General features: G+C 31.3%; 2 protein-coding genes across 2 annotated transcripts in view; both read left to right on the top strand.

Annotated features, from left to right (window-relative positions):
• The window catches only part of LOC125829951 (G-type lectin S-receptor-like serine/threonine-protein kinase At4g27290), a 320,066-nt gene that overhangs the window by 265,186 nt on the left and 42,187 nt on the right, over nucleotides 1-12,693 (top strand). The window lies entirely within an intron of this gene.
• Nucleotides 8,178-8,939, top strand: LOC125829981 (phytosulfokines 3-like). The gene is made up of 2 exons (XM_049509214.1): nucleotides 8,178-8,363; nucleotides 8,770-8,939. Exons 1-2 carry the CDS (start codon nucleotides 8,256-8,258, stop codon nucleotides 8,905-8,907), a joined length of 246 nt encoding a protein of 81 aa, XP_049365171.1. The 5' UTR covers nucleotides 8,178-8,255; the 3' UTR covers nucleotides 8,908-8,939.

Below are 12,693 nucleotides of genomic sequence, written 5' to 3'. Positions count from 1 at the left end.
TAAAAAAGAAAAAGTTCGTTTAGTTTGATTTTCGAAAATAAAATATGAAAAAAAAATTGAAATATCTAGTATATTCTAGTTACATATGGTCAGTAAAGAAATTAATTAGCAATTAAAATAAAATTTGTTTTGATTATAGTTTCACGTTATGTAAGTTAATTCATGTTTCACTTGTCGCATTATGCTTTTATAGGTGACTGAGGGTGTTCAAATATCTCATCAAATTTGTATTACTATTATCTTAACAACAAGGGTTCATTATTTCAACTGTGTAAATTGAATTTAGAAAAAAAAATTAAGAGATTGAACATTATTATTTTTATAATTATCATTCATGTTGTTCAAATATAGTATTTGACTATATAATATTTATATTATTTTTTATAACACATCGAAAAATCAAAATGAAAACCCAGTACCATAAAATAAATAATCTTTTTGAATTGGGTAACATTCCTTCAAAACCAAAAACTAAAAAATCTAAATCATATAATACAAAATTAAATTTAAAAAATAAATGTACACCCTTAGCAGCTAGGGAGAACTGGCCAGTGGGCTAGCCGTTAGTAATAGTCTAAAAGCCAACATTTTTTCTTTTAGATTTTTTAATTTTTTTTTGGTTTCTCATCCGGTGTCCGGAGCCCACGTTGGAGCTCCGGCTAAATTCGAATCGCGCACTGCAGGGCCTATTCGGGGGTGGCGCTCTCAACAAGATTTTCTTCATACTCAGGGCTTGAACCCGAGACCTCGGGTTAAGGGTGAAACACTCTCACCAGTACACCACAACCCATGTTGGGTTTTAGATTTATTTCTAATTCAAATTCATATTGGAAAGTTTCACCTTTAATACATTGTTTATAAAAACTGATCTTATATTTAATATCTAAATACAAAACCTGTTATTAAAAATGAACTAGTAATATTTAACAGTCTAACAGACAACATGATGTAATAATTGGAAAAGTAAATGTAGTGAATAATTAAAGTAGCTTTAGTTTTGCTTTATTTTACAAGTGTTTACTTTCGTTACAAATTGTTAATAAAAATATCGACAAGCATGATCTGTTATTGTTGTCCTTTTGTGTTGTTGACCTCTTCCTCATATAAAATACTTTTAAAAGTTTATTTAATATGATAATTATATTTGATTGGATATGAATTTTAAAATATCAACTTGAAAAAAAAAATCTAAAAAATAAAAAGACCCAGCCAAATTCGAAGAACATATATTAGTGGTGGTGGTCTAATAGATCTATCAATGATTCAAATGATTCCAAATCTTGGACCCATTTTACTGAGACCAGACTCGTGAGGAAGAAATTTGAATAAATAAACTATAAATTAGATGGATTTGACAATAGATACTAATTTAATTAATCCATACATAATTTAATAGATAGAGAAACAATTAAAAAATTGTTAATTGCTTGTTGTCTGAAAAATATATAGTGTAATTGTCAGTTAACTCTTGACTTTGTAATTCAAGATTCAGCTTCTAAAATTAGTATATGTTACTTCTGTCATTCCGCTTATCTCTAGCTCGTGAACTTAGTCGATACAATGATACCTAGTTTGTTAATTTCTTTATTGGTATATCTATCTTATATTTACATCACGGCTAGCTACACTAAAAAAGAGATGAATTGAAATATCTGTTTCTTTGAATTGTCTATATCAATTGGGTACATTTTCCAATCTCACTCCAATAATATTTTTTTAAAAAGATCATATCGATTATGTGTTTGATATTTAAATTTTTAATATAGATGCTCATAATTTATCCTTATCCTTCAAAAATTATGAGTATACTATATCATATTCGATTATTGACTGTTTCTTTATCATGCGCTTAGCTTCTCTTTTTATCTCAAGGAAGAAAGAGACTAATTCTTTCTTTAATGTAATAAGATTAATTTTTTCTTCCATTTTCAATAAGATGGAAAAGAGTAAGTAAACAACAAAAGAGTGGATAACCAAATCTAAATTCTTGGCAAAATCTCTTGTATGAGCAAAGTGTAAGATTGTCAAGGATCAATTACTATATTTTCCAAGATAGAATGGATAGAATTTCTATGTCCTCAATCAGAGGTCTTAGATTCAAATCAATTTGGATATTAAAAAATCTGTTAAGAAGCTTATCTCCCCTAAATAGGCTTCGGCTCAAATGAAAAATATCAAACACCGAGTGAAAAGTTTATACCGTAAATACACAATTTCGATAAAAAAAAGAACATGGAATTCAAAAAGGACCATAATTTTTAATTATAATAGAAAGTAACAATTTCAAAACTTTCAAGTATATTCACAAAACATGAAATTGATATTCCATATTCAAACATATATATATCTAGTAGAAGTAATAATATAAAGCAAGCAACATACTTTTTCCCCGCTGCTCTTTTTTTTTCTTAATTAATTACCAAACACAACAAATTTTATAATGTATGGTAATTAATAAAATGCTTCATTATTTTTCTTTCCTTTAGTCATCAATATTGGCCTTCTGCTGCTACATGAAGAATTACTGCTGGAAATTCCATAATTGCCATCATTATACATCAAAGGCAAATCATTAGCATCTTCACCTTCATCCTCATGAGTAGCAATGCGGATACATGAACAACGTTGTAACGACGCGAAAAACGCAGCGGATACACCGTTGATCAACCACATAGCCATTCCATCGAATTTTCCGCAGCCAGACGTAGTACTGGCTGAGGAAGACCGAATTCTCGGTTCGACGGAACTTGGCCGGAAACTGAAAAAACTGCCACAACTAGTGGTGGTTGTAGCTGCCATGATTTTAGAGAGAGAAAATGTTGTAGAGAGAGTGAGAGAGGAATTAGGAAGAGAGTGGGTGACAAAGGTAGCTTTTTATAATTTGTTTTTGCCTTTAAAGATTTTTTTAAAATTAAAAAGGAACATTTTAGTTGTTACATGTTCATCAATCATCATTTCAATTTTAATATTTACGCATGCCCTTTTTCATCTTTAGCTACTCCATCCGTCTAAAAATTAATGACCTGCTTTTTTTTTTAGTTCGTTTTTAAAAAAATTACCCTTTTTTTTTTGGAACACTTTAATTTTAGCTTTTCTCGTGACATTTAAGGCCACAAAATTAAAGAACATTTTGATACATTTGAAATAACTGTAATTTAGAACCATAAGATTAAAAAGTTTTCTTTATTTTTTTAAATTATGTGTCAAGTCAAATTAGATCATTTTTTTTAAACGGAGGGAGTATTTTTTATTTTTTTTTCTACTCTTTTGATTTTTTTGACGAAAACACAAAGAAAGGAAGATTGGTATTTGGTGTGAGACACATTAAGGGATAAATGTTTACTAACTTTAGCACATATGGGTCATATATAGTTCAACATCCAAATTAAGAGTTGATTTACAAAAAATTCCCTTTTTAGATTACTATTTAGACTTTATCTCTATTTTTAAAATTGTATAAATATAAGTGACAAAAAGGATTAAGGAGTCTCTGTATAATTTATATATAAAAAATACCACAAAATGAATTTGTGATGCATGACTCAAACATGCATTTGACCTTCATTAATTAAATATGTGTTGTTGATCCATTTATATAAGAAGTATGTTATAATTGATCTATCTTTAAAAGTATATTGTCCTCTTAATGATGAAGTAACAATAAAAAATATCAGATAACACATGAATAATTAAATGGTGAAACGTCATCCTGAAAATTTATGAAAACTCAACTGTTCATGCTCAAATTCAATCTCTATCAAATGTGAATATCAAATTAATAGATATAGTCATTTAGTCATGACACTATATGTTAAATCTACTTAACAAAAAGAGATGAAAATGCAAATTTTAATTAATTAAGAATTAAACATACTTATCTTGATCTTTGTTTTTGTACTTGGTCAAATCAAACATGGTTCAATATGTTAAATCCTTTTGGTTTTTGTGCTTAGTCAAATATCACAATTTAATAGTAGAAATATGTTTGATAAAATATGGCACATCCCTCTCACAATATAAAATAATAAAGACATGAAAATAATAATAATTGTGAGAATATGGACAGTAGAGTAGAGCCTAGGCCTTGGCATGTTCAAATGCAATTATGAAACCCAAATGTGTAAAGATGCATTCATCATTAATTATAATTCATAATAGTAATTAGCAATAGCCCTCTCATTGGCCTTTAAAATAATTAGACACTAACCTGGCCTACATTGGATATTTTTTCTTTTGTTGATGAGTCCCGTCCTTTAAAGAACAAACAATAGAATCTCTTCTGTTTTCCTCTCTTTTCCAACTGTAAATTCAAATTATATACTCTCCGTTCTATATTAGTTGTTCATTTTCCCTCTTTACTCGCTCCTTAATACTTTACAAATTTGTTTACACTTTGGAAAAAATAAAATAAATAAGTTTAGTACTAATGTTTATCCCGGACCTACAATAAGGACAATGAGTTTCCTAAATCTACTTCAAAAAATCGAACATAACTATGTTTCATAGAATTCAAGACAAAAATAACAAAAGTAGTGGGTTAATTTTAGTTACTTATTAAAAAAGTAACTGAGTTTTAAATAGGGATAAGGCACAAGTACATCCTTAGACTATGACCGAAATCTCAGAGACGCATCTTAACTAAACTAAGGTCCTATTACCCCCTCGAACTTATTTTTTTGTAATTTTGTACACCTTTTAGCTTACGTGGCAAACTCTGTGACTCCATGCAGTTGAGACACGTGGGAGATATTTGGATACACGTAAGTCAAAAAGGTGTAACTAAATTACAAAAGAATGGGTTCGGGGGGGGGGGGGGGGGGGGTAATAGGACTTTAGTTTAATTAAGGTGTGTCTCTGAGATTTCGGTCATAGTCTAGGGAGGTACTGGTACCTTTTCCCTTTTAAATAACAACGTTAAAGTGGCTATTTGTGCACTTCAGCCAATTATATGGATTCAAAGTCTAAATTTGTTGTTGGTCCATTCTTGGTATGCTTTACAGAATGGGCGAATTATCAATTTTAAACCCAAGGTGTAAAGAGAATAGGATCCAACAAACTTGAAAATAGATAATCTTTAATTTCTAATTTCGAGTTGTCTCGTAGAAAAATCTTTACGATCAAAAGTGAAAACTTGGTACACTTAAAATTTTGTCCAATAGTGGAGTAAACAATTCAAGTTCACTCACCTTTAAGGATATTTTTGCATATTATCCAAAAGAGAATATGAATAGAAAATTGTACTCCATATATACTTTTATCGGGCCTTATAAAATGGTCTGGGCTGATTTTCTCAAATTGCCCTTTTGAGGTTACTATTTAGGAAAAATTACTGAAATACACGTTTTATGTTTCCCTTATTTCCAATATCCCCTTCTATTTCTAAAAACCTCTAAAATCCCTTATTTCTTTAATGTATCCGAGCTACATATTAATGTATTCGAGCCAGTATTTAATGTATCCTAGCTACATATTATGTATCCGATTTATTTTATAATGTATTCAAGCTAGTTTTTAATGTATCCAAACTACATATTATGTATCCGAGCTACATATTATGTATTCGTAATACTCTTTAATGTATCCGAGCTACATATTATGTATCCGATTTATGTTATAATGTATCCGTAATACTCTTTAATGTATCCGAGCTACATATTATGTATCCGGTTTATGTTATAATGTATCCGTAATACTCTTTAATGCATCCGAGCTACATATTGTGTATCCAGTTTGTGTTATTTTTTAAGGGATTAATGTAATTACAAACTAAAAAGGGATAGATTGTAATTTCATCTTAAAACTATGTGATTCCTAAAATTTACCCAAATAAAAATTCTTTCAATTTTAATCTATTTGTCTTACTTTTTTCTTTTTAATCTGTTTTAGAAAGAATATCATTTTATTTTTTTTGTATTTAATCTAACTCTTTACAACCAACATCTCATATGACTTATTTTTTAAAAAAAAATCTTAAATTTCATGCCAAGTCAAATCTGAAACAAACAAAGTGAATAACACACCAAAAACCAAGAACACAATATGCATGTTGCAAAAACTAGTAATGATAAATGCAGGGGAAGAGGTTGGGGGATGATTGGTACTACTATAAACCTCTTATTTACTTATTATTTTGTAATGCATATGTCACATGAAGTGAGTGAAGTGTTCAACAACCTTATTTTTGTACTATAAAAAGATCATCTAGAAACATGCATAAATTAGAATGAGACTTAAAATTCATAATAAGGAAAAGAAGAAATTGAACATTGAACCATAACTTATAAGAATGAATGTTAAGATATGGTAACTTGCATCAAATTTGAATATTATTCACATATTATTAATACATGTACAAATTTTCACAAAATTTGTATCAATATGTTCAATATTTACCCACGAACGATATTGAATTACACTACTTTTTAGGTGATGCTTTTGATTTGTTTTAGTAAGAATCAATGCAATTGTGTCGATTTCTCTTCTTTTATAGGCACAAATGTGCTATCATACAATAGTTGAATGTTTTAAATCATCCATACTAAAATTTAAGTAATGGCTAAGTTGTCTCGTGACGTTTAAGCTAATTGTAATTTTTCATGTTACAGAAAAGTTTGATTATCATATTTTTCTTCATGATGTTTAAACATTTTACGTAAAGCGATATTGAATGATACCAATTTTTTAGATGACACTTATGATTTGCCACAACGAGAACCAGTGCAATTGGGTCGACTTCTTTTCATTATTTTATAGGCTTAAACGTGTTGTAACACAATAGGCTAGAATGTTTTAAATCATTCCCACTAATATTTATGCAACAACTAAGTTATCTCATGACACACATTTAAACTATTGTATCTTCATGTCATGAAAAGTCTAATTATCATATTTTTTTTGTATGATGTTTAAAATATACGTCAAAAGACATTGAATGATATCACTTTCTGACGCTTCTACTATGCTACAACAAGAATGTAATTATGTCGACTTCTCTCCTTTTATAAACTCAAACGTGTCGTAACGCAGGTTGAATGTTTTAATTTAAATTATTCCCGCTAAAATTTATGTAACAGCTAAGTCTCATGACGTGTAAATAGACTAAACATACATTTAAACTAATTGTACCTTCATGTCATAAAAAGTCAATTATCATATTTTTCTGCACGTTGTTTAAATTTATCGTGAAAAGATATTGAATGATATCATTTTCTAGATGACGCTTCTGATTGCTACAACAAGAATCAATGCAACTGTGCCAACTTTTCTCCTTTTATAAACTCAAACGTGTTGTAACACAATAGATTGAACGATGTTAATCAATCGTGCTAAAATTTAAGCAACAACTAAGTTATATCATGGTGTACATTTGTACTAGTTGTATCTTCATGTCATAACAATCTGATTATCATATTTTCTGCACAATATTTAAATTTTACGTGAAAAGATATTGAATGATACCACTTTTATTTTTAGACTACGCTTCTAATTTAGCAAGAATCAATGCAATTGTCCCAACTTCTCTCCTTTTATAGTCTCAAACGCGTCGCAACACAAAAGATTAAATATTTTAAATCATTCCCATTAAAATTTAAGCAACTACAAAATTATCTCATAACACATATTTAAACTAATAATCATAATTCTTCGCATGATAAAATAGTCCGATTTATCATATTTTCCTTCAAATAGACATGGACTATGAGATGCAATTCAAATTGCATATCACAAGTTCAAATTCTAAACGTGTAGTTTTCTCGATTTTTCTTTTTAATTAGGTGAAAATAAAACCAAATAAATAAAAAACAAAACTTACATTTTTATTTAGAGAAAAAATCTATCAATTAATAAACCAAGATTCTTGATTTACTAAAATTGTGGTCAAGTAGTAATTCCTTTGTAATTAAAGTTTGACCAAAAAAAGAAGATAAGGTTATTCTTAATTAAGAATTAAATTGAAAACTCATATGTGATCACCAAATATTTTCTTAATTTAGAATTCATTAATTAGCTACACATTTGTGGCATGTACAAATTTGGTTACTACCTCTACTTTCTAACCAATTTATGGTAATTAGTTATCAATTTGTCCTTATCAACACGTCAACAATTTAATTATCAAAATCCAATAAAATCTTGACCGTATTTATAGTAAATGATCCCCCTTTTCCCCCCTATAAATTCTATTGTACCATCTTTAAAATAATTCAAAAAATAAGAATAATTCAATTTCTTTGTTGTTGGGAAAATAGGAAAACATGTCAAAATTGTGCACTATTTTTGTTGTGGCATTTCTTCTTTGCTTCAATACTCTCACATTTGCTGTTCGTCCTGATTCTTTTTCTGTGCTCGACCCCAAGATTCAGGTAAGATCTGTGTGCACTCTATCTTTTCGAAATTGGATATGTTGTTGTTGTAGTATTTATACGTATGTTGACAACTACCGTAAAACTAGTCTAAAAATGATAATTTCATCTCTCTCTTTATATATATAGAAGAATATGGATGTGAATGAAATTTCATTTATGTATATTGAATGTATAAATAATTTTTATACATTCAGTCCTACTATATGGACATGATATGCTTAATCGATACATCGATTTGTATAATTGTTTTCAAATAATTTGAAATTAAAGGTAAATTACGTGTAATGTTGAAACAGATGTGCCCTCGATCTAATGACTTTGAATGTAACTTGTATTTTAAAACTTGATGGTTCGCGGGATTCTGCAAGTCACACCAAAGTTGATTAATTATTTTTATGTGCAGGTTGCAAGTGAAGGGAAAGTTGAAATTAAAGAAGCAAAATGTGAAGGAGTGGAGGAAGAAGAGTGTTTGAAGAGGAGGACACTGGTTGCTCATCTTGATTATATTTATACTCAAACTATTAATAACAATCATCCATGAATTAATTAAGAACTTTTTATGTGTTTTAAATTTTTAATCCCCTTTTAATTAGTATAGTATTAATTAACTATGAAAGGGGTTGTAACGGCAGTTGGTAGTAATAATACAAAGAACAAAAATACTTCTGCCTAGTTTCTCTGTTATTTGGTGTCCTTATTTTATTTCTCTTCTTTTATTTTTTGGTGAGATATTCGTTTATTTTTTCGTATAATAATATATCACAAGTTATATTTCACGGCTGCCTGCTTTGCTAATTCAATTGCTAAGGACAAATATAAAAAATCAGCCAATTTGAAAGACAAAAAGGGGAAAATAAGCCCGTTTGAAGAACAAAAGTGTTATTATTTCTACTAATTATAGGGCAATAAGTCATATGATTTATTTTTTTTTAAAAAAATAAACTTAATTCTTTTAAATAATGTAGCCTTTGACCAGATTCCTGATAAACACTTTTAAAATCTTGGTCAAACACAAATAATCATAAGAGGATTATCAGAATTCAAACTTATGATACTGTAATTAATACGAATTATGATATCTTGATTATTTTTTTGTCACCTTGAAGACAATGAGCTGTCTACTATTTCAATAATTTAAAATGACAAGTCCAACCATTAATATAGAATATTAATGGTATGGTATCCTATCCATTAATATTCTATATTAATGATATCTAAGTGACCCAGAAGTATAGTAAGAAGGAATGGAATCACTGGAGAGTCGTTTTTGCCCAAGTGTGAACTGCAGACGACTGACTTTGAAAGCGGAACACGAACTTATTTTTGCTATTCCGGAGCATAGCGAAATCAAGATTGATGATAAAGTCAGCGAAGTTTCCATGTGTTCTACCTTTGCGTAGTCTCAGTCCACAGTGGAAGGCTCCGCACCTGAGCTTCGTTAGACTCAGCTGAAGTGTAAGGTGTAAGTGAAGAAAATAGAAGTCAAGCCTTACCTAAGCCTTAGCCTAGTCTATATCCACGACTGACGCAACTCCGTACTGACGCCTCACTACTACTTTCATTTTTCAATTAATTAACGGCTAAGCGATTTTATAACCTAAGCTTTCCTTAACCAGCTGACCTTATACTTCATAACCTTAGCCTCCCTTTCTTTATAGTTTTCTAGTTCGACTAAGTGACTTCGTAACCTCAACCTACTTTTTTGCTTACTGTAGCATAGACCTTCGCCACTTCAAACGGCGCTTTACCCCACTTTTTTTTGAATTCGAAAGAGCGGGGTCTTACTTATTCAGGGGGGATGAAAGACAAATAAAGAGATCAAGGGGCTTTATGATCGGAGAAAGAGAAGGGGCGTGGTTCCGTCCCGGAAGCAGGACCTTCCCTTTTATTTGACCAACGGTCCCCCAAACCTTTCTGATTTCGTGCCGAACCGGGTCTCCATCTTCGAACTTCCCGTTAGATGAGAGCCCAGGTCTCATTGTTTCCATTTTCTAGGACACGCCTTAACCTTGTTAGAAAGCGGAGTTGGCTAGCTGCCGGCATATCTTTTGCGTCACCGGCCACATAGTCCGCAGCGTCTTTCACTGCATCGCATTTGCCGGGGATGAATCCCCTTTCTTGAGTGATCACCTCTCGCTCGTTGGCAAACGCCTTGATGCGTGCGTCTAGTTTGTTGGGGTGACACTCCGCCTCTTTATACTCTTAGGAGGCGAGAAACTCCCATTCCCTTCTCCTTCCTTACTCTTCCGATGATGGTTCAGGGGGAGCCGGTTCCGCCTCAGGCTGAGGAGGGAAATTTCAATCGATAGGCGGTAGCTTCGACGAGCTAGGACGTGGAAGTGAAAACCCTAAACTTGAAACCCTACCCTTCTTTGCTACTCACTATCTAAGGGGCAAATCCGAAGTCGGTTCTCAAGGCCCGGAAGCTCGGGGATTGAATACCCTATGGATTAAAATAACAATCGGGTCAAGATCCAATCCAACCAAAATTTGCTTGGGTCAAAATGTGTTGGGCCGAAATGGGCGAGGTAATAGGTTATATAACGGGTCAGATCCAACCCAACTCAATTTTTACAAAGCTTAATTGTTTTATTTTTTCTGTTACTACCTGTAAAATTATTATTTGATATATAACATATCAAATTGAAGAAAAGGTTTTTTAAAAATATTTGACAAGATTGCTCATGAGCCAATTTGGGTTACATATCAATCCATTTTTTTATGGGCTGGATTGAAAATGGGTTGAGCTAATGAATGGGCATTGGGCGGGCTAAACTTAAACGGGTAGTGCGGGCTGCGTTTGATTTTGCCACCCTTACCTCATCCCCATAGTATATATTACAAATGATTTTAGATAAATAAAAAAAAAATTGCTAAGATAACGAACACAAGAAAATAGGCAAGAAATCCAGTTATTTTCTTGAAAAACATTTTCCTTATCTACATAATATATACCCTAAATCCAAAAAACTTAAGCAGTTTGCATGAACTAGAATCTTTGGTCATGCACTTAATTTCCTACTGAAAAAGATTTAATTATGTTACTAATGTTCGTGAGTGTGAACTCACATACCTTTGTTGGAAATATCCAAAATTCCTTATCTAAGACTTTGAGGAGACCATTGTCTCCAGTCAAAAAGGTAGGTAGTTAAATAAATTTTAACATTTTGTTGTCCACATTCTTTTCATACTTTAACTGGTTAGTTTCAAGATAAGAAAAGGACAGCTAGTAAGTCCCTGATGAGAATGTCCCACATCAAACCGGGACAAGATCCCGAGACCCCTTATATGGGTTGGACAATTCTTATGTTTAGCTTCATGGCGGACAACAGAGAGAGAGAGAGAGGAGAGGTAACTGCAGCCATAATATACATTTAAACAATAATGTCATGTACAAAAATCACGAGGAACAAGGTTCCAATTTTTACAAATTCTAGCTATGGAGAAAATATTGTATCAAACATCTCAAAGACCAAAGATTAGGCAACTAGAAGTATACATCATGTATTATAACATCTTTCCAGATTGTCATCAAACAGAACAATTATATCAACGAGAAAAGACTGCCCATCAGTTCCTCGTCTAGATGACGGAAGAAATGGCAGTGTCATATGTTTGAAATTTCACAATCCAAATTGCTTATTAAGGAGTCACCAGACTGTACTAAGTCTTGATGCAGATAAGAGATAAATATCTATTCGATTCCAAAGGTTAAACTCGGTAGCTTCATGATAGTAATAAAGTAGTAAACAATGAAGGATATCAAGAAAAGTATAGTAAAACAACAATGAGAATTAAAGTCATTCATGCAAAACGACATTTTGATATCTTCAACAATGTAAACGTACACTGAGTTCCCTTTCCAAAGAAAAGAAAAAAGGAAGGGAAAAAATATCCTGAGACCAAGCACAAGAACACCAACCATATAGAAAACTCTAAAAGCAATCACACTTCATAACTAATATGATGTGAGGGCAAACTACCCAATGTCCATGCATCATTCTCCTCCATTGAATTTGAAAACGATGGTTAATGTGTAGTAATAGGTGCTAACAAAATGAGCAACAACTTCAGCTTTTCACAAAATAGTATCACAGGAGCAACAAAGAAATATATTGACCAGATTGTACTCTCCAAAATACTACAATAACAAACAACAACATAACCAGTGTAATCCCACAAGTGCCCTACCTTGTGAAGATAGAGAGGTTGTTTACGATAGACCTTAGGCTCAAGTAGAGCATACCAGAAAATCAAGTATAAAAAGCAAATACAGTAGCAAAGAATCTGAAGAAGAGAAAAGTAGCAACAACAAATAGTACGATAA

The sequence above is a fragment of the Solanum verrucosum genome, unplaced genomic scaffold, assembly GCF_900185275.1.
Source record: "Solanum verrucosum unplaced genomic scaffold, falcon-dt-bn FXZP01000282.1, whole genome shotgun sequence".
In the NCBI taxonomy this organism is placed as follows: domain Eukaryota; kingdom Viridiplantae; phylum Streptophyta; class Magnoliopsida; order Solanales; family Solanaceae; genus Solanum; species Solanum verrucosum.
The sequence above is the reverse complement of the archived record's forward strand: the minus strand, read 5'-3'. Positions and strand labels throughout refer to the sequence as shown.